At 41.6% G+C, this 24,842-nt stretch overlaps 1 protein-coding gene across 1 annotated transcript in view; it reads right to left on the bottom strand.

Moving 5' to 3' along the window:
- The window catches only part of Spata16 (spermatogenesis associated 16), a 272,366-nt gene that overhangs the window by 61,036 nt on the left and 186,488 nt on the right, over positions 1–24,842 (bottom strand). The window contains exon 6 of the mRNA XM_028875802.2: positions 8,795–8,942. Coding sequence (XP_028731635.1) covers positions 8,795–8,942 — 148 coding nt within the window. The remainder of the gene's footprint in view (positions 1–8,794; positions 8,943–24,842) is intronic.

The following is a 24,842-nucleotide window of genomic DNA, read 5'->3' as shown; positions in this document are numbered from 1 at the left end:
GGAGATATGCAACAACAACAACAGCAACAGCAACCACCACCACCACCACCACAACAACAGCAGCAGCAGCCACAGCAACCACCACCACCACCACAACAACAACAGCAGCAGCAGCACACACCACCACAACAACAGCAACACACAGCAACCACCACCACCACCACAACAACAACAGCAGCAGCAGCAACAGCAACAACAGCAACCACCACCACCACCACCACCACCACAACAACAACAGCAACCACCACCACCACCACCACCACCACAACAACAACAACAGCAACAGCAACAACAGTAATAACAGTAACAACAACAACAGTAACAACAGCAGCAGCAGCAACAACAACAGCAACAGCAGCAGGAACAACAGCATGTCTTACTGCATTTCTTCTCAGGCTTTTGAATGTTCCAAGCACAAAAATGTCAACAGTCATGGATGCACCCCCGTCCTGCTCTGATTATTATATGCAGCATACACATGCTCCACTCTGTTTCATAACTGTACAATTACTATGTTAATGAAAATTAAAAATCAAAAGTTAAAAAAGCTGAGGTCTTTGGAAACAAAAAATTTGAAGGAAAATGAAGATGTCTACTAAAATTGAAAAAAATTGTAAAGGTTATGTTCATGATTTGCAAGATTCAAAATTATAAAGATGCCAGTTTCCCCACATTGACACATAGGTTCCCAGGAGGTTTTTCTTACAAGTATTTATTTATTTTACTCTATGTGTGTCATGTGCAGCCTGTGGTGTCTGTGGAGGCCAGAAGAAGGCACCAGATCCTCTGAAACTGGAGTCTCAGATGGTCATGAGCTGCCATCTGGGAACCAAACCCAGCTCCTCTATAAAGCCAGTGCTCTGGACTGAGGTGTCATCTTATCAGACCCCAATAGACTTGGACAGATCTGAAGAGGAAAGCAAAACAGAAGATGGGTGATGTGGGACATCAAGGAAGAGAAAAAACTACAGCAATTCCACTAGGACAAAATGGCCTTCTTAAACGGCACATGAACAGAACAATAAGACCCTCCTCCCGATGTACCCACTTTCCTGTGACAGGAGTGACATACAGAACAGGGTGACAAGCTGAGAGATAAATTGCTGTCACTTTAGAATAGCAGGCAGGGGACCTAAACAGAGTACATGTCCAGAACAAACTAACCCACACACATAATGTCCAGGGAATACACAGAAGAGATCGACTACAAATGACATGTATAATGGACACAGACACTAAAATTAAAAATAGACTAATATATAATTGTGAGATGTATGAAAATGAAAAACGAATACTTGATTGGGAAATTTTAAATTGGTACTTCTCTTCGAAAAAAAAAAAACATTTGATGTTATCTATGAAAACTTGATTGGATGGCTATCTCTTCCGCCATGTGACTCCAAAACATAGTGTGTAGGACCAGCAGGATCACTGGAGTTATATGAATTTTACTGGTAGCATCCAGAAGCCTCAGGTCACTCATGTCCCTCACTAGTAGAAGATGCATCTCAATTCTGAGCTTTTCATGTAACACCCGAGAGGGACGCAAACAAAGCAATTAGTGCTTTCCATGGCAGGGAGGGATTTCATGAATAGGTTCTTGCACAAGGGAAGCCAAATTCAGTGCATTCCTTCTGTGATTTCAGATGTATAGTGTTCCACAGTGACGAGTTTAGGAATGAAGATGGAGAGGACAACACTGGGTAGGAAAGAGGGAGTAGCTCAACCATCTCCGTGTTGGTATAGCACAGCACCTGAAGTCGGGAGCCTTATTAGGGAACAAGACTTATATTGGCCCATGGTTCTCAGGCTGAAAAGTTCAAGCTTTGGTGTGCACGCCCAGTGTGTGTCTCCCCTGTGCCATGGGATGAGTGTGGGACTTACACTGGCCGTGCATGGGAGCAAGGAGAGTCTCATGTGTGGTGTGGGGCTCAGGAGAAGGGCTTGGCTAGCTCATAACAAACTGGGTTTGGGAGTTTCTTCTGGTTTCTTCCCACTCCAGAGAGACACGTCTAAACCCTTCCAATGGTGGTGCCTCGTGACATCAGTCCTTCTTCCCAGTCCACGCTGGGGACTGGCGCTGGCACGTGCAGCTGAGGGTACAGCTCACACTCAAGGCATAGCAGGAAGCGGCGACTCTGAAGTTAGAGCACCAATCATCTCGGAACGGCTGGGAAATGGTTCGAAATTTGGAAGGGACAGGGCCCCCCTATGCAGTTTTGACTGTCTTGGAATTCACTATGTGACCAGGCTGGACTTGAACTCGCAGGATCTGCTTGCCTCTGCTTCCCTAGTGCTGGGATTAAAGGTCTGCACCTCCACACCCAACTTTCTTTCACAATTTAAAAAATTTTTCTTTCTTTTTTTTTTGATTGTAGCCCAAGTTGGCCTGCAATTCTACGTGGTACAGGCTGGCTTTGAACTCGTACAATCCTCTTTCCTTAGCCTCCCAAGTGCTGAGAGTAGGATTACAGTTTCGAGTTACCACAATCAGCTGAACCATATATTTTAAAATACATATTTACGCATTTATGGTATGTCATAAAAATAGTAAGGAAAAAAAAAACCCAAATAGGCCTAGAGGGATGGCTCAGCCAGAAAGTCCTGGGGAGATGGCTCAGCCAGGAAGTCCTCGGGGAGATAGATAGCTCAGCCAGAAAGTCCTGGGGAGATGGCTCAGCCAGGAAGTCCTGGGGAGATGGCTGAGTCAGGGAGTCCTGGGGGATGGCTGAGTCAGGAAGTCCTTGCTATGCAAGCTTGAGGACCTGAGTTCAACCTCCAGAACTAAGTCCACAGGCTGAGTGTGCTGCTTTTGCTCTTGTAACCTGAGGGCTGGGGGAGCTGAGACAGGTGAAGCCCTGGGACTCATTGACCAGCCAGCTTTAGCCTGATACCATGGTGAGTTTCAGGCCCATGTCAGACCTTGTCTCAAAATAAAACAAATCAAAATAAGATAGATGGTGCCTGAGGAGTGACATGTAAGATGGTCCTCTGGCACCTGTGTTCACACAAGCACACCCACATCACACACACACACACACACACACACACACACACATACACCCCATACACAAGCACACACCACACACACACAAACACACAGATCACGTGTAAACATACTACACACCATACACAAGGACACCACATACACACACACACACACACACACACACACACACACACACACACACACACCTAGCTGTACATTTGAGGCCCGTGTCCAGAGAACTCAGAGTGGGAATCAGTCTTTGAGGGGACCTGCCTTTCCCACGGTTTTGCTGAGCATTATGGGTATAACAGCTGTAATACACATCTGCTGTAGGCCCACCTTACTCAGCCATGCCACCCTGCTCCAACCCACCTGATCTTCAGAGGCTGCAGAGGTGTTTATATCTCGCCCTGGGTTTGGATCATGGCTGATGTCTCTGAGAGCAACACTGTCCACCTTTGCTCAGAGATCGTGAGGAAATTCATTAGAGAAGGCGCAGTGGAGCTGAGGTGAGGCTCAGGCGAGGTAGAAAAGAGGCAGAAACAACCGAAGCCTATGCACTGAGGCCACAGGGTCACACACGGACTGTGGCTGGGAAGCATTCACTTCCGTTACAGTACTGCCCGGACACCACGTCACACCAGGAAGAGCAACACTGTGTCAACAATCCAGACTTCCAGCCGGTTTATGAGGTGTGTCTTTACTTTGGGAGTGGTTCTCTAGTTCTAGGAGAACTCTGTAGAAATACCAGTGATTTATCCTCATGATCACAAACTTGCCTGCAACATTTTCCTAACAATGTTGGGGGTGCGGGCTCTTTAATTCCATAACTTTTTCAGTTTGTGAAAGCTGATTACAAAGAGGAAGACATTCTGATCCGGAAAGCTCTTGATCATGATAAAATTATATGATTTAAGGAAGGAATAAAAAAATGAGGAATTTTTACTTTATGTTTTAGAGAAAATAAGAATACATTATTCTTATTGGTAAATGATGGCTGTGCAAAAACAAACTTATAAATTCCAGTGAGAAGCAATTTTTAAAGGTCTATTTAAAAACAATCTATTATTCCTCTGTACATACGTATTTACTCCTGGGAGTTACAGTGCACAGGAAAGACAAACTATGACTCTATCCACTTAAGTGTTAAAGTAATTGATATCTGATCCAGAAAACTTTTCTATTAAACATGCCTAAGCACAGATCCATTACTGAATATTTATTTATTTAGCAAATAAATCTTGATATTTTCATCAAGAGGAGACAGGGTATGCTTATTGTATTACTTTATTATTATTAAAATACAGCCATGCAAGAATAAGAACTGCATGGAATTGCATTATTTCATTGGAATATATGAATAAAAATCACAAGCAAAATCTTTATAAATGAAAGCATAATAATTCCAGGGCTGGTGAATTATTATTTGTTTTATATACCCCGACTATACCACATGAATCAAACTGGATGTTTTCTTAAATAAGAAAAATGGATAGCTATGCTATAAAAAAATCAGTAATTTTTCCTCCATAAAACACAGTACAATGAAGCTCTATTATAATATGGCTTGAAGATTTTGGTGGGTCCATTCTAAAAATGGATGTACCCTGACTTCTGGTGCATGCTGGAGCCTGGGCATCCTACAAAGCTGAAACTTAACTCTCTCCTCATCAGTCTGATAGAAATGACCTCTTCCACAGAAGGTCAGTGAGTTTTCTCATGATAAATCAGTGCCAGGCTAATTTCTCATTTAACTGGTTTATTTGGAAAAAAATTAAAGCCTAGACTTAAATTCCAAAATTATTTCAGATTGAGTTACTTTTATACCTTCCTCCTATGCCTCTAATTTTAATGTAGAAATATCTTACAGAGAGGATGGGTTGGAGAAAACATGTCGGTGGCTGGGCGACCTTCCTGCTCATGGTCACCTCTGCAAACTACAGCTGGGTTTGCTGCATTGCCGTGACCAGGGAGTGAGGCACACTCTGTCCCAGGGAGGCTCTGTGAAGGTGACCCAGGGCTGGGCAGAGTTTCTGAGGTGGAGGTCCGTCTGCCAGCCTCCACTGGCTGGATCCAGAGTACTGGTCTCCAAGTTTTAATGATTAGCCACAGCTTCTCCAGCAAAGCTTTGCTAGATACCCCTTCCTATGCCTTGCAAGGTTCCCGGCACAGCACCTCATCTATCGTCTTTCCTCAGACCATTTCTCTAATTCCATATTGTGCAAACATGAGGACCTGCGTTCCTTCTCATATAAAAAGCCATGTGTGGTAACAATCACCCGTAATCCCAGTGCTGGAGAGGAAGAGGCGGGAAGGTCTGTGGGGCACGCTGACCATCCGCCTTAGCCTGTTTGCTGACACTCTCAAAACAAGGTGGATGGCTGCTGAGGAACAACACCTCAGGTTGACTTCTTTTCTACACACACACTCAAATGTGCACACACTTGCACACTTCTGTGTGCAAAAATGAGCATACTTTCACATAGACCTGCCAGTGGGTATGCACACACAAACTCACACACACCCAAAATGTAGGTGTAAGTAAAGAGAAGAACGTATGAAAATGCTGAGTGTTTCTGAAGATGGCATTGGTCGCACACGGAAGGGTGTTTTTCAGTCGTTGGAATGGGTGGGTGAGGACTTGAGCATGGTGGCAGAGCGTGATGATTCAGCTTTCCTTTTCACTTATCTGCACGTGACTGTGCCGTCACGGCCGCTGCACAAATGTCTGGTGAAATAAGTGGACAATCGAATTTCCAATAGGGTAGAAGCTTCTTATAGCTACAGTTGGGCAGGGTGGCAATCGTCTCAGCAGTTCAAATGACAAAGGCAGGAGGATTGCTGCAAGTGTGAGGCCAGCTATAGAACTACCAGGGATAGACAGTGATACCTGTCTCAAATTAAAAAAAAATCTATAGATGAAAGTCAGATGCTTATTTTGGGGACACGCCAAGAAAACACAGTGATTCCTTGGTGTGACTCATTCTCGCTGCCTACACGTGATCCTGGTGCTCATTCTAAGTATTGTTCTGCACCTCCCGGGGAGAGGTGTTGAAGAAAACCTGACCTTTGTTCTTCCCATGCTCTGTACTCACCTTGAAGGTGCTGGGGTAAAGAAGCCACACCCCAAAACTGTATTACCTCTAGTAACAGGCTACTAATAATTGTTTCACCCTCATGCCAGCTAACAAGTTTTGGGGAAAACCCCTGCTTTTTTGCGCCAGAGGCAAATGAAGTCACCAGTCATTCATTTTGTTTGCTCAAAGCACAGACTCCACAGAGGCAAAGAGCTTTAGTAGACCCAGAGAGATTAAAATTCTAAACTGCCTCCCTACTTCACACCCCCTTGAGATGCTTTATCTTCCTACTCTAGGTTCTCACATCACACTGTCATATGCTAGCAATTAGTAATTCAAAAATAATAGAAACAATCATTAGTGATGTGTAATTATCTTCTCTTCGAAAGTGTAAGATCTTTAGCATGAATTGTCTTGCCAACAGATCATAATTCATCTTGATAACAGGTTTGATGGAGTTACAGGAGATGTGAGTCTGGCTCATTAATGTTATTGTTGTTTTTAAACTCTCAGTGGCAACAATGCTTCCTAAGTATTAATTCATCCTCATGACTTCTCTGGGAAGTAGGTTAACTATAACTAAACTATTCCACCAGAAGAGAAATTGGCAAATTGGCAACTTGATGAATCAATCCCTCCGCTTTCTAGGTTTTTTTTTTTTTTCCCCGAGACAAGGTTTTTCTGTAGTTTTGGTGCCTGTAGACCAGGCTGGCCTCAAACTTACAGAGATCCACCTGCCTCTGCCTCCTGAGTGCTGGGATTAAGGGTGTGCACCACTAGGTTTTCTAGGTATTAGAATGGAAATAGCTGAACTGGATTCAGTTTTCCATGGTGATAAGTAGGTATGACTTTTAGGTGCTATCACTGACTCTTCTTAAAAAACAGAAAATCTTTGAAATATAATGAAATAATTCAAAAAAATTATAGCAAACAGCCAAGTCTAAGTTCTGAGAAATATTAACTGATTTTAAAAAATGTACTTTTTCTTTTGTGTTTTGATCTTTCTTTAAAAGTTGAATTTTGAGCATGTGTGTGTATGTTTGTATGTGAGGAACACGTGCCAGCACGTGTGTAGATAGCAGAAGAGAATCATGGGTGGGAGTCTTCTACCACCTAGCTTGAGGCAGAGTCTCTCTGTGTCTGGCTAGCTGGTTTGAGGCAGAGTCTCTCTTGTGTCTGGCTAGCTGGCTTGGAAGCTCCCTGGGAGGAGAGGGGAGTCTCTTGTCACCTCTGTGTGTCATCAGAGCCCTGCTAGAATTTTAGACACTTGCTGCCATGCCCTGCTTTTCCATGGGTTGTCCGGCTTGTGCGCTGACTGCTTTTTCTGGCAGAGCCATTTCCTTGGGCCCTTTGTCAAATGCTTAAGAGAGTGTTCGAACTCAATACACCAGAATGAACCGGCACTGTAGCCTGAAGTCCACATTCGCTGCTTCTTTTTTCTTCTCAAATTCCCCCTGGTCTTTAGGGATTTATGATTCAGCTGTCAATAATTGGCTTTATTATCTTTCCTCTGGAGTACCTAGGGCATTATGGATAAAAACCAGCAGTCTAGAAGTCTGTGGCTCAAGGACCCAGACTGGGTCCACATTTGAGATCTGCTGTCATCAGTCTGGCAAGAGACCTTCAGAGGGCTATTTGTCTTTCCTTGTTACTGTTTGTTTCTAATGTAGATCATCTTTCCTCATCAGTTATGAGAACAAGAGGACAAATGCAGAGTACCTGATACTCTAAGCGTGATCAATAATAGACTTGTTATTAACCTCATAAATCAAAGCCTCAGCCCCAGGGAAAGGAAAGAGAAACGATTATTTCTTAATTTGATACCAGGACACCAGGTGCATGCCTTTGGAGGCCTTGCTTTATCTTGTAGTCATTGTTGAGCATATTTTTGTTTGGTGTGTGTGTATAAAACTCCTCTTAATCCAAAACAACCCTTGGTACATAGTGATTAGGAAAAATATTTTGGAGTGAGTGAACAAAAGCAAGAGACTTTAGAAATGAAGAAGAGGGAAGGCCATGATCCCAATGCCATATTGCTGGGATTTGGATGTGAGACATCCTCCACAGGAGTGTGCGTTTGAACACATGGTCTCCATCTGGTGGTGCTGTTTTGGGAGGCTGTGAAACTTTTAGGAGGTGAAGCTCAGCTGGAGAAGTGAGAAACAGGGAGGAGAGGAGGGCCTTGAGGTGTATTACACACCCCTCACATCTGGCCCTAGTTCTTCCTTCTAAGTTGGACTTTATCTCTTGAACCATGAGCCAAAATAAACCTTTCCCTCCCTTAAGAAAAATAATTCGAGCAGGTGCCCTTGGTTATCTGGAAAAAGAAAGACAGGCCAAGGGTTAAGGTGGATAGTGGATAGGAAACTCAAGCAGCATGGGATTAAAAAAAGAAATCCATCTTCAGGAAAATACTAATTGTTTGGAGTATGGAAAGGGATTGGGGGAAAGGTAGCTTTTTGTCACAGGTCTTTACTTCATTTTTTTCTTTTAAAACCTTGAAAGTTTCTACATTTATTATTGAAAACATCTAAGATTGTGCCACACAAGGCATATTGTGTTGAAACGAAAGCTAGCACTACTTAAAGTCTTAGAAACAAGTTCACATTTGAATTCTTTAGATTAAAGCTTCCACCTGTGAGCAGAAGCAAAAAACAAGGCCCAAAGGGCACTGTGATGGTTGCCATGGCAGCTAGCATCAGCCACCTGCATGAGACGACAGACTTACCTGTGTAGATACAGTCCACATATGCAGGGTGAGTTCTGATGAACACCTCTTTCACTTTTTCTATTTTATCAGCCCTTATTTTTGTTGCAAAGGGTGTGTACATAACTGAGAAAGCTTCGGCTCTGGTGATGGCTTCTTCAATCATGGCCTGAGAGGAAGCAAGTGAGCCACTTAGCAGAAATAATAGGGTAAGACTTTTTGAGAATGTAAAAAATATAATTACCTTTATAGATGATTTAAAAATCTATATGCTGTACAGAAAAGATAACATATTTTGGTCTTAAATATTCATTAGAACAAAATTTAATTAGTTTTGAAAATACTATTTCACGTTGAGAAATCCAATTAACTGAAGATAGTTTATAAACATCCACCTGTACTCTGAGCCTGTCTTAAGATGAAAATAAAAATTCTGTCTTTCAAGGTGTCATTGTCTCTATTGATTTAGATAGTCAACCTACTGATGAATAGAGATTGGTGATATATATATATATATATATATATATATATATATATATATATATATAAAATATTTTTTAAATGCTCTGAGCCACCTGTACTGAATTATTTGTAAAAGAAGGACACATGCTTTTCTTCTTCCACTACTGGGGAAAGTCTTTAGCAATAAGAATCTTTCTCAGCTTTCCCCCCAAAGCATCCTTACCTCCGGATCACAGGTGACAGGAGACAAATTCAGCTGTGCAAAATGTTTCTTTAAATTACATTTGCTCACATACTGTTCTTGCTAGGACCTGGCCCTCACTCAGAGCTTCCTGTTTAAATAGGCCACAACCATACTTGTAACAGATTAAAAAAAGAACCATCTCAAATTTTAAAGGGCATTTATTCTTTTCCTACAACTTTTTCTTCTGAAGGAGTCTTGAAGATTGAATAAAAAGTATGTCTAGAGCTACCTCATTTTTCTGAAAATAGCATAAAAGCATATTTTATTAAAAGTCCATCTATATTTATAAGAATAAGAAGTTCCCCTGGCAAGACTATCTATAACCAACAAGAAAGTCAACAGATTGGAGTTATGTAACAGTGGGGGGAAAACCCAACAAAAAATTATATCATTGTCAACATCATGTTTTGAGAGCATTAACAAGGTAAAAAGCAAGAAGTTGTTTTCTTCATTTTGCAGTGTTACACAGACCATTTTAAAATATATTTAACAAAATCTCTTGATTGAACTTTTGGGAAAGTCACATCATGCACTCCAATCCCACTCACTTTCCAGTCTCTCCATATTCTCCCCTCCCCCTGCATCAGCATCCTAAATGAAAATTAAGAAAAAAATCAAACCAAATCGAACCAAAACAGAATTCACACACACACACACACACACACACACACACACACACACACACACACACACACAGAGAGAGAGAGAGAGAGGAGAGAGAGAGAGAGAGAGAGAGAGAGAGAGGAGAGAGAGAGAGAGAGAGAGAGAGAGAGAGAGAGAGAGAGAGAACAACAACAACAAGAAAACACTCTCTTCTCTCTGTCATCTTTCCTGCCTCTCCAATGTCTCTTCATTTTTACTGGTGTCCTTGGGAGCCACGGTGTGCCACACAGTAGACCCTTTTGTCAAATCAGCTTTACTTGCAAATGTTCATTGGAATGAGTCATTGGTCTGGTTCAAAGCCTCTGGTTTCTGGACCACTATCATCACTGGATCCTCACAGAAAAACCTCTGGGATATCTCACAGCCATCCTGAGTCATGGAGACCCTGTGGCTATCATTCCACAGGACCAATCCCTTCATGAGTCCCAGCAGGTCCTAGATGGGGTAGATATTAGAGTGGCCTAACTTAAGGCCCAGGATGGGCCTGGGTGGTAGCTGAGCTGGTCAGTCCAGGCCACCAGGGCTATACTGTGAATATCCCACCCCACACATGCCCTCACGTTGTGCCATGCTCTGTACTCCTCATCTCTTGTGAATCCTCTTATTCTTCTTTCATGACATCAATAATTTACATGATTTTATGTGTCTTGACATCTAGGACCCCAAAACAAGAGAAAATGTGACATTTGTCTTTCTGAGGCTGATTCAACTCAACACGATCATCTCCAGTCACATGCATTTTCCTGCAAAAATCCATTGTGCAAAAAATAGCACATTTTCTTTATCCAGTCTTCTGTTGTTGGGCAGAGCTTCTTTCTATCCCCTAGCTAGTGTGAATAGTGCTGCTGTGAACATTGATTTGCAAGTGTCCCTGTGAACACTAGGAAATGGCGCAGCTGGTTCACACGGCGGTACTTCCATTTTTAGTATGTTTTGAGTGACCTCCATACTGGCTTTCATGATGTCTGGGCCATTTTACATTCCCACCAGCAGTGCGTTATTCCTCTTTGTCTACATCCTTGCCAGCATTGGTTGTTATTTCTTTTCTTGATGGCCGCCATTCTTACGGAGCTACAGCCACCTGAGTTTTTACAAAGATGGGTGAGGTGGAGTCTCAATGGAAACTTATCTGACGGCTAGTGAAGTTAACATGTTTTCATGTTTAATTGGCTCTTTGTATTTCATCTTTCGAGGATTATCTGTTCATTTCAGTAGTCTGTTTATTGATTGGGCTGTTTGATTTCTCATTATGTAGCCTGAGTTCTTTGTATATTTTAAATACCAGTCTTGTCAGCTGTATAGTGAGGATTTTCTACCATTCTGTAAAAATTCCATCTTGTCTCTTCACTTGCTTGCTTCAAAATGTGCTGTGAGGTTTTTAAATCTCATGAAGTCCCACTTGTCAGTTGTTGGCATAGTCGAGTGACTGGAGTCCTAGTCAGGAAATGCTTGCATATGCTGATACCTTAAAGTATTTCCCCTAGTTTCCCCTTGAACGATGTCAGAGTTGCAGGTCTTTTTAAAGGCCTCTGATCTATTTGTAGTTGCTTTTCGTCCAGGGTTAGAGATAGGGATCTAGCTTCATTTTTCTACATGGGAATGCCCAGTTTTGCCAGCACCATTTGCTAAAAAGGCTACTTTTTGTTAATATATGTTTTTGGCATCTTTGTAAAAACTCAGGTGGCTGTAGCTCCATGAGATTATTTCTGGGTCCTCTATTATGCCCCCATACTGGTCTGTTCTTATACCAATACCATGCTGTTTTTTATGACTGTGGCTCTATAGTACAACTTGAAGTTGGTATGGTTCTCTTTATGATCAGGATTGTTTTGGCTATGTGGGATATTTTGTGTGTTCACATGGAGTTTAAGATTGCTTATTTCTATTTTTGTGAAGAATGATATTGTGATTTTATGGTGATTCTATTGAATCTGTGGGCTGGCTTTGCAGAATAGCCATCTTCACAATATTAACTGTTCAAGCCTATGAGCTTCCATTACGCTGATTTTAAATTAAGTACCCTAATTGAACTTAGTCATTGCTTGTTCCATTCCTCAGTGACTTCACATGGCCTCTATGATCACCTATACTGTCTACAAAAAAGAGTGATGCTTCTTATGATGCAGAACCTTCTCTTCTCTCTTAGATTGCCATAACATTGCTTTTCCAAGTGCAGGGCTCCGAAAGGGGTTGTAGAATGGAGCTGTTAGTTGTTATTCAGATGGAGTTGCCCTTGACTGTGGTAGGATCTGGGTACTCTGTCCTGGACCATGATTTGGAAGCCTAATCATGGCAACAAAGGCAACAAGTCTGGAATTCAGAGATGCAGATGAATAAAGACTCTTAGCTTTTAGTAAGAGAAACAGTTCCTTCAATGTTATCCTCCTACGTGCTCAGACCTGGAACCAGCCCTGGGAAGGCTGTTATGGACCAAGTAGATATGAAGCCACATGAAGATGTATGTGGAATGATGTGGAGGAGAGGAAGGATGCTGCAGATCGTGGGTTTAAGGACAGAACTTGGCTTTACTGTTTATTTAAGCTGTTGGCTCCTGTAATTTTTTTATTACTAAGAAATTTTCTATTCATTTTACATATCAGCCACAGATTCCCATCTCCTCTCTCCTCCAGCCCCCACAGCCTTTCCTCCAACTCACTTCCCATTCCCACCTCCTCTAAGGCACGGCCTCCCATGGGGAGTCAGCAGAGCCTGGCACATTCAGTCCAAGCCCCTTCCCAGGTACTAATGCTGTTTAAGTGTTATAATGCTGTATAAGTCCACCATAGGTAGTGAGCTCCAAAAAGCCTGTTCATGTACCAGGGACAGATCCTGATCCCACTGCCAGGGGCCCCTTAAGCAGTTCAAGCTAAACAACTGTCTTGCCCATGCAGAGGGCCTAGTCCAGTCCCCTGGGGGCTCCACAGCTACTGGTTCACAGTTCATGAGTTCCCACTAGTTTGGTTTGGTTTTCTCTGTACATTTCCTCACGGCTCCTGTATTAATCAGCCAGGGCTAGCATTAGAGAGGACCACGGGGCAACTGGCCAGAATGACAAGAACTTGTTCTCCCAGCTGGGGAGGCAGGAGGCCCCAAGACTGAGGTATCAGCAGTGCCAGCTTCTTCTGAGGCTCCCTCTTTCTCCTGGACATGGCCCTTTCCTCCCTGTGTCTTCAAAAAATTGTCTTTTTTTCTTTTCTTTCTTTTTATGAGTCCGTGTGTGTGCATGTGCGTGTGTGTATGTGTGTGTGTGTGTGCAATGTTGGGATCGTATACAGTGCCTCCTGAATGTGAGGCATGTGCCTGATGCCTGTGCTACATTCCCAGCCATCTTTTATGTTCTTAATCTCCTTTTTATGATTCCACTCACATTGGACTGGTCCACCATAGATCTCATTTTTACCTAGCTCTCCTTACAAAGAGTCCATCTCCAAATATAGTCTTATTCTTAGACACTGTGCATTAACATTTTACTTAAATATATTTGAAGGGAGGACAAAGGTCTGTCTATCAGTTTCTAACACCTAGGAGGCTTCCCATTGGTCTTTCTGATTAGCCTGGAAGTGGGCATTTTGTCTTAAATTCTGGCTGAAAAAAATTAGTGAAGGTATTTAATCTTCCAGCTTGCTTCTAGAAAGACATTAGCAAGATCACAGTCAGGACAGGATGGGAGGAAACACTCTCTAGCCCCTTTCTTTTCCAATTGCTGGCAGTTTAAGTAACTGCTGGCAGGGTAGCTTGGCGAAACCATCTCACAGCAGGGATGCTAAGGCACATGCCCAAGAACACTCACCAGCTTTTCTGCAAGTGGCAGAAGTGTGGTTTTCATGTGGCAGCTTGATCTGCTCATTGGCAGATCTGTGTCCTTGGCACCCTGCTTCGGGCCATGCATTCAGACCTTCTTGTGTGCATTTGCAGGAGAGCAGACTCCTTCCCACTGGGAATCAACCCAGGTCATTCTTTTGTCTACATGCTCTCCATCCTAGCGATGTATAAGGGAGTGGGTGAGCGAGCAGCCTGCTTACATAATTCATGAATAAGAAAGAAATGAGTTTTCCAGCTGGGCATGGGGGTACATGTTTGTGATCCCACCACTTAGGAGGTAGATGCAGGAGGAACAAGTTCAAGGACAGCCTTGGCTACATGAGAGAGATCTTTTCTCACAAGACAAAACAAAACAATGAAGGAAAGAAAAAATTTCCGGAAGGATTAATGCTTGAAGAAAATTATTATAACCCCAAGGAAAAATGATTATTACTATAAAGTACAAATGAGAATATGGGTTGCCTTTGCATTGGATCCTGAAATATCCTTGCTGTGTTTCGTTTTTTTCTAGGACTAGACAATCTTTTAGACTTTGAACGTGCCTCATACTGCTCTGGCAAAGGAATAGAGCAACATTCCACATACTACTCAATGTAATTACATTATTTGGTAACTGGTTAATGGAACCATCTAGGAAAAACTCAGCCTACATACTTTATTAAAAATGAAAATTATATTTTCTGGTACCACAGAGGCTAGACCACAGGAAAGAGGCTTTTAGATTGCATCCAGATCGAATCACTTGAGTTCTGCATCCTAAGTGTGCCTTGTTTTCCACAATAGGGCCCTCACTCCAACCTCAGAGAGGCAACCATGACTATGTAGTAGTCTCTATTGTTTTGGGAGTCACTTGGATATATGACCAACCATTTAAAAGGAAATTTTGTTGCCTGATACTGAGTTTTTTTTGTTACTCCATGGTTCTTGTGGGGGAGCACTATATATATATATATATAGTATTGTGTAGGATCTTAGATAAATATAAACTAATGTGATTCCTTGAGGCTTTATTAAACAACCATGGTGTCATTTGCTCCTCATCTCTTTTTTTCAGTCTGTATTGATCAAGCTGCAGGAAGAAGGAAGCAATTAAACGGTCATACCCAGCTGCAACATTTACAAACCGTGACAATGACCAGCATGGCAAGGTCTCAGTAAAGGTGCAGTAAGTGGCACTCACATGTCGAAGGTAACCAACAGATGTCTAATGGGACTCAAAACCCACTCAGCAGGAGGGAAGTCACGGCTGCGACTGTACGTATTGAAAAGACCGTCCTTTCTTCACTGTGGTTTCTTAGCACCTTTATCAGCAATGAGCTGGTTGTAGACATGCAGGTTGATCTTCACCCCTCTGTTCTGTTCATTGGTCACTCTGTCTGCTTTCATGCCAATTCACTGCTCTTCTAACAGCCATAGCCCGACGGTCCATTTTGAAGTCAGGTGGTATAATGCCTCCTAGTTGCATGCAGATGGTTGAATGCAAATTTTCAGATTTCTAGTATTTTGATGGGGATTTCAGGGGCTCTGTACTTTTTGGTATTGTGGACATTCTCAGCAATATTGATTCTTTCAGGACATCCACACGAGATATGCTTCTTTTCTTGTGATTCCTCTATTGCTTTCATCCACATTTTAGGCTTCATTGGAGAGACATTTCATCCCTTTGGTTAAACTTGTTCTTAGGAATTTTGCTTTAGCATCTGTATCTGTTGTAAATGGTATGGCTCCCTTCATTTTCAGTTTGGAAAGTCTGCTACTTGGAGTATAGTGATGCTACTAATTTTGTACATTCTTTCTTAACTTGATGATTTGCTTCATTAGCTCTAATTGGTTTCTGGCCGAGTGTTTGCATCATTGGCAAACAGTGATATTTATTGGAGTTAACACAGAAGCTTTGTTTTTAGTCATCAACTGCTTAAAGTATTCTTCTTATACTTATTTAGTGTATGACAGAGGCACAGACAGAGACTAGCATGTGTGTGGAGGTCAAAGGACAATTTTCAGGCTTTAGTTCTTTTCACCATGTAGATCTGGGGATTGAACTCAAGTCTTCAGCCTCCGCAGCACAAGCCATCCTGCCAGCACTCCTAATTATCAACATTAAAAATTAGTGTAGCTAGTTTATTATGAAGTTTTCACAAATGTGTGTAATAGTGCTTTGCTCATTTTCACCCTCCCTGCCTTGCTGCCTCCTGCTGGTCTCTCTCATCACCGAATAACTCCGCTCTGCTTTGCCCTCCCTCCCCTCCCCCATCGCTCTGACAATATGTTGTTACAGCTAGATTCCACAGACGAAAGAAAAGATGGTATTTCCTCCTCTCCCATTACCCTTCTTATTCTCATCTACCTCATGTTAGACCCCTTCCTCCTCCCACAGATTTCCCTGTTCTACTTTCAAATCACAAATATGTTTAAGTCTACATTACACATATGAGGAAAACATGCAATGTTTGTCTTTCTGAGTCTGGCTTATTTAGTTTAACAGGAAGATCTCCAATTCTGTCTAGTTTCCTGAAAATGAAGTAATTTCATTTTCCTTACAGCTGAATGAAAATGCATTGTATATATACACCACATTTAAAAATTCATTTATCTACTGACTGGCATTTAAGATAAGTTTTGTGTTAGTATCCCTGTGTTATGTTAATCTAAATTCCTTCTGATATAGTCTCAGGAACAGTGTAGCTAGATCATATGATAGGATAATTCTGCTTTGCTTTTCTTGAGGAACTTCTGTACTGATTTCCATGTGACTACCCTGATTTACATTTCCACTGGTTAGTATATCTTCATTCTGTTGACTGGCTGTATCATATTCATTGATTTGTATATGATGAGCCATCCTTGCATCTCTGGAATGAATCTCACTTGATAATGGTGATTTTTAACATGTTGCTGTGTTTAATTTTCTAGTATTTTTGTTGAAAATCTGTGTCATCAAGGATACTGACCTATAGTCATTTTTATTTGGTTTTAACATCAGAACAATACTAGCCTTATAGATTGTGTTTGGAATTTCTCTTTCTTCAATATTTTTGTAACTTTGGAATAATAATAATAATTTTGGAATTTCTCTTTCTTCAATATTTTTGTAATTATCTAGGAAGAATTGATAGTGGTCATTCTTTAAATAGAATTCATCAGTGAAGCCTTCCTCCTCCTCCTCCTTCACTAAATGAGAAACTTGTTATTATTTCTTTGTTTTCAGTAGTTCTAATTGGTCCAATTGGACTCTGTTTTCTCTGGTTAGGTACTGCATTGGCACAGGAATTGGTCATATCTGTGTGATTATCAGTTTTACTGGTATATGGTTATTCTAACGTAGGCTTCCCTTTGTCTTTTCTAAGACTCTAAGACACGTAAACCAGTTTAAAAACTAGAATATTTTAACAGAGAACATTCAGTGTTTTTGTTTCTGAGTCTGGGCTACCCATTCAATAGAATTCTTATTCTAATTCCATTCATTTGCTCACAAATTCCATATAGTTTTCTTTTAGCTGTATAAAATTTCATTGTGTATAGATGCTACATTTTCATTACCCATTCATCAGTTGATGGATATTTAGGTTGGTTCAATTTCCTAGATATTGTCAATAGAGTGGCAATGAATATGGATAAGCAAGCACTCCTGTGGATATAGAATTCTTTGCGTATATATCCAGGAATAGCAAAGCAGGGTCACATGGCAGTTCTGTATTTAGCTTTGTAAGGACCCTTCACACTGGTTTCCATAGTGTGTGGACAAGGAGAAGCCAGGAAACTAGAAAGGAGCCATTGTCCAGGTGTGTGGTGGTGGTGGTGGTGGTGGTATGTGTGTGTGTGTGTGTGTGTGTGTGAAGACCTTAAGGGAGAGATACAGGACACAGGTAGTATGGAGGGGGATGAAAACAATGCATGGCAAGTTTGGCAGAGGGTGGATTGTGGGCAGTGATAACCAACACTAAGGATGCTGAAAAAATCACATGGACATCTATTATATTAGAAGCTTTTACACACACACACACACACACACACACACACACACACACACACACACACAGGTTTGTGGTTACTCTGCCCAGGTGAGAGGGATAATGCTTCTCTTACAAGCTGTAAGTTATCAAAGAAAATCCCTGTGCCAAGAGAAGGTTATTTCCCTTCAAGTTATTAGTCAGAGGGTACCAGAGACTCCCACACAACATAGGCTCCAGCCCCTGCATTTGGTCACCCACCAGAACTGGATGCTAAGACCTTATTGCTGGAAATGTCATATACTTTGGTTACAGGACATGAAGAAATCGAGCTGGTACTGACTCTAAAGCTTCCTCTCTTCTGGCTGGCTTTCTTAGTGCTGAATAGCACTATGCAGGCTTCCGGGGGAGATATGCCACCAACGTTCTTACCCAGCTGTGAACTGGGAGCAAGATAACCAACCACTTTCTGATTGGATATAAGACCCACTCCATAGGTGGCAACTCATGCTTGGTACTATAAACCTAGTCAAGAACTCATGACTGGCAAGGCCCTAGGCCCTAGGAGAGAACCTACTACTATTATTTTGCTAGATGGACAGTTGTATTTTAAAAATGTCGGGAAGGAATCACCATACAACAGGGCCCACGTGGGAGGTTTATTGAGGGGAGGGGAGAGAAGGGAGCAGCCTGGGGATGAGAGTGAAGGAAGAGAAAGAGAAAGAGATGGGAGATGGGCAAGGCATTTTTTTTTTTTTTAAACAAGGAAACAGTAGGGAATGTGCACAGGGGGTGCTCTTAGTGGCTACAGTGAGGATGTATCCTGTTAGGACCCTAAGGGCAGGCCAGTACAGATGCCTGAATGCTAACAGAAATAGTATCAAATCTCCTCTAAATATCAACCTTTGTATCTGTCGATTAGTACAGCTCTCAGTCCTCAACAGAAGTGTTTTGTTGGTAGTAGTTAATATAGAGACTGATAATGTGCAGAGAATAAGTGAATATGGGATACTCAGGACTAAAAGGGACATCTGGCTCATTCCCACCAATGAAGCCAGGGAACACTGCGGAGGAGGGGCTGCCGATGTCAGACATGACAGAGCCATCGTCCTCACGAACCCACAGCAGCTGTGGTGCCTGCACCAGACTCACACAAGATCGAGCCAGTCAACATTCTCATCCCTGCTGAGGCGCTCTTGGCAGTTGATGACTGCTGAGGGAGGGACAGTCAAGTTTTCTTCGGTTGCTGACACTCCAATGGATGATCACAAACCCACGCTCATGTGAGTAGTTCTAATGCAACTCAGTGGGTTATGAAGAAGAAAATAAAAAAGATGCCAAGAAGCGGCAAGGTGGATGAGGGCATGTCTGGGGGTGGAATGAGTGGAAAGTAGGGATGGATATTATCAAAATTCATTATAAACATGTATGAAATTACCAAAAAGTAAATAAAATATTATATTAAAATTAGAATATTTTGATATAACTATTGATATGAAAATGAAGATTTTGGTGATCAAACATCTTCATTGACTTTGAAAATAGAGACCAGATATAAAATTTAACTGTTTGTAGAAAAAAGAAACTGTTAAAATGGGAGTACATTTCTAGAATATTTCACTTTGGCTTAAATGTTGAGTTGACTGTCCTTCCCTGGTATGTTCCTTTAATGTCGGTAAATGTTGCTTTGTGTGGGATTGGAGAAGCAACCGGCCCAGGTCCTGCTGCTGAATGTACACATTGCTAAGTATGTTCTCCACGGTCCTCCGAAGGAAGCTCTGAAGTCACGTGCCTGTATCCGTAGGTCCCAGTAAAGTCTTCTTCACTGTCACTCTTGCATTTATAAGTTTTTAAAATGTACAATTCCAGTCAGGTGGCGTTGGTGCACCCTTTAATCTCAACACTCGGGAGGCAGAGGCAGGCAGATCTCGGTGAATTCAAGTCCAGCCTGGTCTACAGAATGAGTTCCAGGACAGCCAGGACTGTTAAACAGAGAAACTCTGTCTTCAAAAATCAAATCAAATCAAAACAAACAAACAAAACCCTGTTTCTGAATAAGTGCCATATAAAATGTATAATTCTGTAAAGCAAGAGTATATGTGGGCAGCTAATGTCCACTACAAACACCAAGTTACAGTAATTTCTCTTAGTACTTTAGCTAAGTGAAAGGAGCCACTCACTGCCCTAGATGCCAGCTTGCCCAGGATGACTGTGAGACAGACTACAGAGGAGAAGGGATGAGAGGGACTCCATCAAAGAGGAAAGAAAAGTGAATGTGAACTGTTGAGAGGAAGACAGGGAATTCATCCCCCTATTCCACACCGAAAAGGTTGAATCCTCCTGGCAAAAATTCAGGAGTACTTAAAGTATCCCAGTAAGGCTGGAAGGAGCTATGATACTCAAAGTGTCTTAGGTGGTGAGATTATTTTACCCCCATTTCTTGACTGGTGCCTATGGAAATGGGACAGTGAGTAGGAATCCTGCCACTTCTAATTAGAAAGTGCAATCAAATAATTTTAGACTATCAAATTATTTCCTTATTGCTCCCAATATTAGTCTTGACCACAATCACAGTGATTAAATTTATTAGAAAATTTGATCTGGAGAGCACCTCAGGACTTTCCCAACCTAATTCATTGAGATTGGGGAGGCTTTAAGAGGCTTTCGGATGAACAGCTTTTTAATTTTATAGGACTTAAAATTAGACTTTTATATTATAAATCACTTCCTTTTGAAAAATTGAGGTTTTACCCACTGGGAACATGACAGGAATTTCATAGACTCTTGCAGGCTATTATGGAAGGTAGGCAGGAATAACTTCTGTGCCTGGTCCATGAAGCACTCTTTAGTGTGGTCTTACTACATTTTCTCCCATTGGGGATTGAGGAGAACTCTCAACCAGGCCTGGTAGCTTAGTCCTGCTGTCCCAGCCACTCAGGAGGCTGAGGCAGAGGATTGAAAGTCCAAGGCCATTCTGGGCCACAGAGTGAGTCCAGGCCATTCTGGGCCACAGAGTGAGTCCAGGGCCATTCTGGGCCACAGAGTGAGTCCAGGGCCATTCTGGGCCACAGAGTGAGTCCAGGCCATTCTGGGCCACAGGGTGAGTCCAGGGCCATTCTGGGTCACAGAGTGAGTCCAGGCCATTCTGGGCCACAGGGTGAGTCCAGGGCCATTCTGGGTCACAGAGTGAGTCCAGGCCATTCTGGACCACAGGGTGAGTCCAGGGCCATTCTGGGTCACAGAGTGAGTTTAGGTCAGTCTGAGTCACACAGTGAGTCCAAGGCCAGCTTGGATAACTTCCTGAGATGCTGCCTCAAAATAAAAGGCAAAAAGAGGGCTTGTAATGTACTTTTGTGGATGTGGCTCAGTAAAAATGAGAACATATTTGTCTAGTATGTAAGGGCTCAAGGTTCAGTCTTGTGGGTGAGGGAGAGAGAGAGACAGAGACACACACACACACACACACACACACACACACACACAGAGAGAGAGAGAGAGAGAGAAAGAGAGAGAGAGAGAGAGAGAGAGAGAGAGAGAGAGACAGGGAGAGAGGATAGAGTTGTTTGCTACAGTAATTAGTCTATCCTAATACAGAAATAGTAATAAGTGAAAATTTGAATCTCACTCATAATCCATTCCCATCAATTTATAAAAAGTAAAGAAAAACAGCATTTGAAGATAAAATAACAATCTTTCACTTAGCACTGTAATACAAGCTTTTATATATGCCATTTTCTTTAATCCTTATAGAATCCATCTAGGTAGGTGTTATTAGGGACTGAATATTATGGTTCCATTGTTCTATTTTCAGAGTAACTGTTATTACTTTCAAAGGAAATTTCCTATACTCGGGACTTACATAGTTGAGATGGTACCTAGTCTTTAATGGCTAGCATAACTCTTTGTTATTGTATGAATAATAATATAAATTTGAATGATGAGTATAATTTACTAGAAAATGGAAAAATAAAACTCCATAAGTGACATTTTAAAAATTTAATCCCTGTAAATATATATAAGTTTAATTTGGAAGGTTTCAATGCCTTGAAATAGAGAGTAGATTTTTCCAAATAGCTTTCCTTGTGACTGCCCTGTGGCCTGTTCACCATGTCACTTATGCGGTAACTGGGATTGACATTTCTGTGATTATATCATTAATGCAGTAGCATATTAGAATAGAATATGTAATGGTGGACTGCTTTCCCTTGCCATAGTGTTCACAGTGCTCAATACTTTATGCTGAATCTCTGTTGTACAGGACAGGAGTTCTTTTATGAAGCGGCAGCCATTGACTGTTCCTTCCGAATGTTCGTCTTCTCTAAGGAGCTTTGCTGCTGCGTCTGTCAGCCCAGGGATGGGAAGGTCATAGATCTCCTCATGAGGTATAAATAAGGCATTTAAATTTTATTTTCATTGTCGTAAATCACCAAAGAATGCATGAACAGGTTACTAGTAACTAGGTAAACAGATTTTGATATAGCTATCTTGAATTCTCTACTTTGCAATTTTTGCTGTCTAAAAACAGTAGTATTTTAAATTCTAAAGAAATTTCATTTCCTTTAGTTTTGCACTGTGTGCAGATGCTATAGATTTTTAACAAATTATACATAATGCATAAATGTGTTTGTGTGGATATAATACACTTTTGTTTCCCATTCATACTGGTTATGGTCTCTCTCCTCTCCCTTAGGGTCTCATTGTTTTTGCTGTTGTTTTGAGACAGGGTATCTCTCTGTATTCTTGACTACTGGAATTTGATATGTAGACCAGGCTGGCCTCAAACTCAGTGATCTTCCTGCCTTTGTCTGCTGAGTTCTGGGATTAAAGGTGTATGCCACTACAGCCAGTGGGTCTCACTATTCAGTCTAGGCCAGCCTCAAACTGGGAATTCTCCTGCTTCAGCCTCCCAAGTGCTGGGATTACAAAAGTGAGCCACTATGACTGGCTTAGATTTGGGTTTTGATTGTATATGATGCTTCTATTAATTGAATCACTCCAGTACTTTAAAGCTAAAGCTTTCCCTGTGCTAATTTTTAATCATTTGTATTTTGTAGCAGGAATTACCTGCATGTACTTTCAACATGGAACTGAGGAGAGGGAAAAGATCTATGGCACAATTTCATACCAACTTATAGGTAAGTAACAAGTGTGTAAGTTCTGGTGAGTCATCTGAGGTCACAGAATTAGAATGGTAGCAAGGGCTTGAGTCCCCTAAGCCAATGCTTTCTCCTATACCGAAGGCTTTCATTTTTAAAGTTAGAGTGTAAATTCCTGGAAAATCAGGCATTAATTTCTCCCTTTTTCCCCTCCAGCAGAATCTTTTCTTTTGAGACAGGGTTTCTCTGTGTAGCTTTTGCTGTTCTGGAACTCACTCTGTAGACCAGGCTGTTCTCAAACTCACAGATCTACTTGTTTCTGCCTCCTGAGTGCTGTGCTGGGATTAAAGGCGTGTGCCACCACTGCTTGGCTCCAGCAGGATCCTGTTCTTACTGTCATGAAAACTAACACTAACAAGTGGGCTCTATCAAACCATGGCCACACCAAAACCCTCTTCATAATAGTCTTCACATCCCAGTTTTCTCACCTACTGGTCACAGTAAGATAGTTTTGTCCATTGGCATCTCATTAGATTAGGATATACTGTCAACTAGCATGCCCATCTCCAAGAAAAAGTTTACAAAAATTATATGAAAGGCTTCTTAGTAGGGTAGCTTCCATATTAATATGCTCAGGTTGGTTAGCTTATTCAGTGACAAAGTACATATAATTTATAAATAGAATTTAAATTATGTTCCTCTTCTGAAGACTGTGAATAATTTCCCACTTGCACCTTGGGGGAACACCAGCTGATCGAAACTCAAGAGTTACACGTGTGGGTTTCAGCGGCCTCCAGACTCTTTAGGATGCAATAGTGCTTTTGTTCTTGATGACTGGAAATGAATCACTGGAAGGTATTAAAGGAAGAAATAGCTGCATTACCTGCAATTATTGTTTAAGGATGACTGGGTCTAAGGCTAATGGGTCCTAGCCTCTGGTTTGGTGGTAAATGTCAAGACAGGTTGGGACTCTTCTTGTTATGTATTTCATCTTCACCTTATGTGAAGGTAAGTATTACTGTGCCTAACTATGTGTTCTTTAATTGAATTAAATTAATATGTTTTGAGACTATATATTGCAAGTGCCCTTGAACTTGTAATAGTCCTATCTTGACTATCTGAGTCCTGGGATTATGTTGTGTACCACCATAACTGGCCAGTGTATGCTGTTTTTCATTATATTTCTTGACTAGTGGTTTCAGATTGGAAGACAGCTTGTTATTGCATGAATGTCATTCATGTCAGGGTTGGGAAAAGGACCTGGCTATCCCCTTTGTAGATTTGTAATGCCCTCTCTACAAAGCCTTTGTTTTATATGTTAGGCTACTAGTAGGTGACATGACTGAGTGGAAAGGCCAGGGTTGGCCTTGAGGAAGCATCTACTGAAAACACTGAAAGGCTGTGAAGTGAAGACTATTGGCTATCATCAAATGGCAAAAAGCCGTGTTTGTGTGGGCTTCTGTCAATTCATGGACACACCCACACATCACTTACTAATTAGATGGGTGTTCTCTGTGCATTTGGTTAAATGTTTGCTAAAATAACACTAGAAACTAGACCTGCTCCCATTTTATAGATGAGGAAAACAGTTTATCCTACATCACATTATTCTCTAGCATGGTGTGGTGTTCACACAGCTATCTCAAGAGAGAGAGCTTGGACTGAAATCAATTATATCTACATCAGGGCCTCAAGCTCTGATCCATTAGACTCTAGAGATTCATAAATGGGTCTACAGCCTTGTCCAGCTAACCAAGATAGACTTTCAGATATGGTAAGATAGTCTGTGGCTCTGGAGGACAAGTGTCGAATCATAGATGAAAGATCAAAGT

The sequence above is a fragment of the Peromyscus leucopus genome, chromosome 6, assembly GCF_004664715.2.
Source record: "Peromyscus leucopus breed LL Stock chromosome 6, UCI_PerLeu_2.1, whole genome shotgun sequence".
NCBI classification, from domain to species: Eukaryota; Metazoa; Chordata; class Mammalia; order Rodentia; family Cricetidae; genus Peromyscus; species Peromyscus leucopus.
This window is presented reverse-complemented; position numbering and strand designations above follow the sequence as displayed.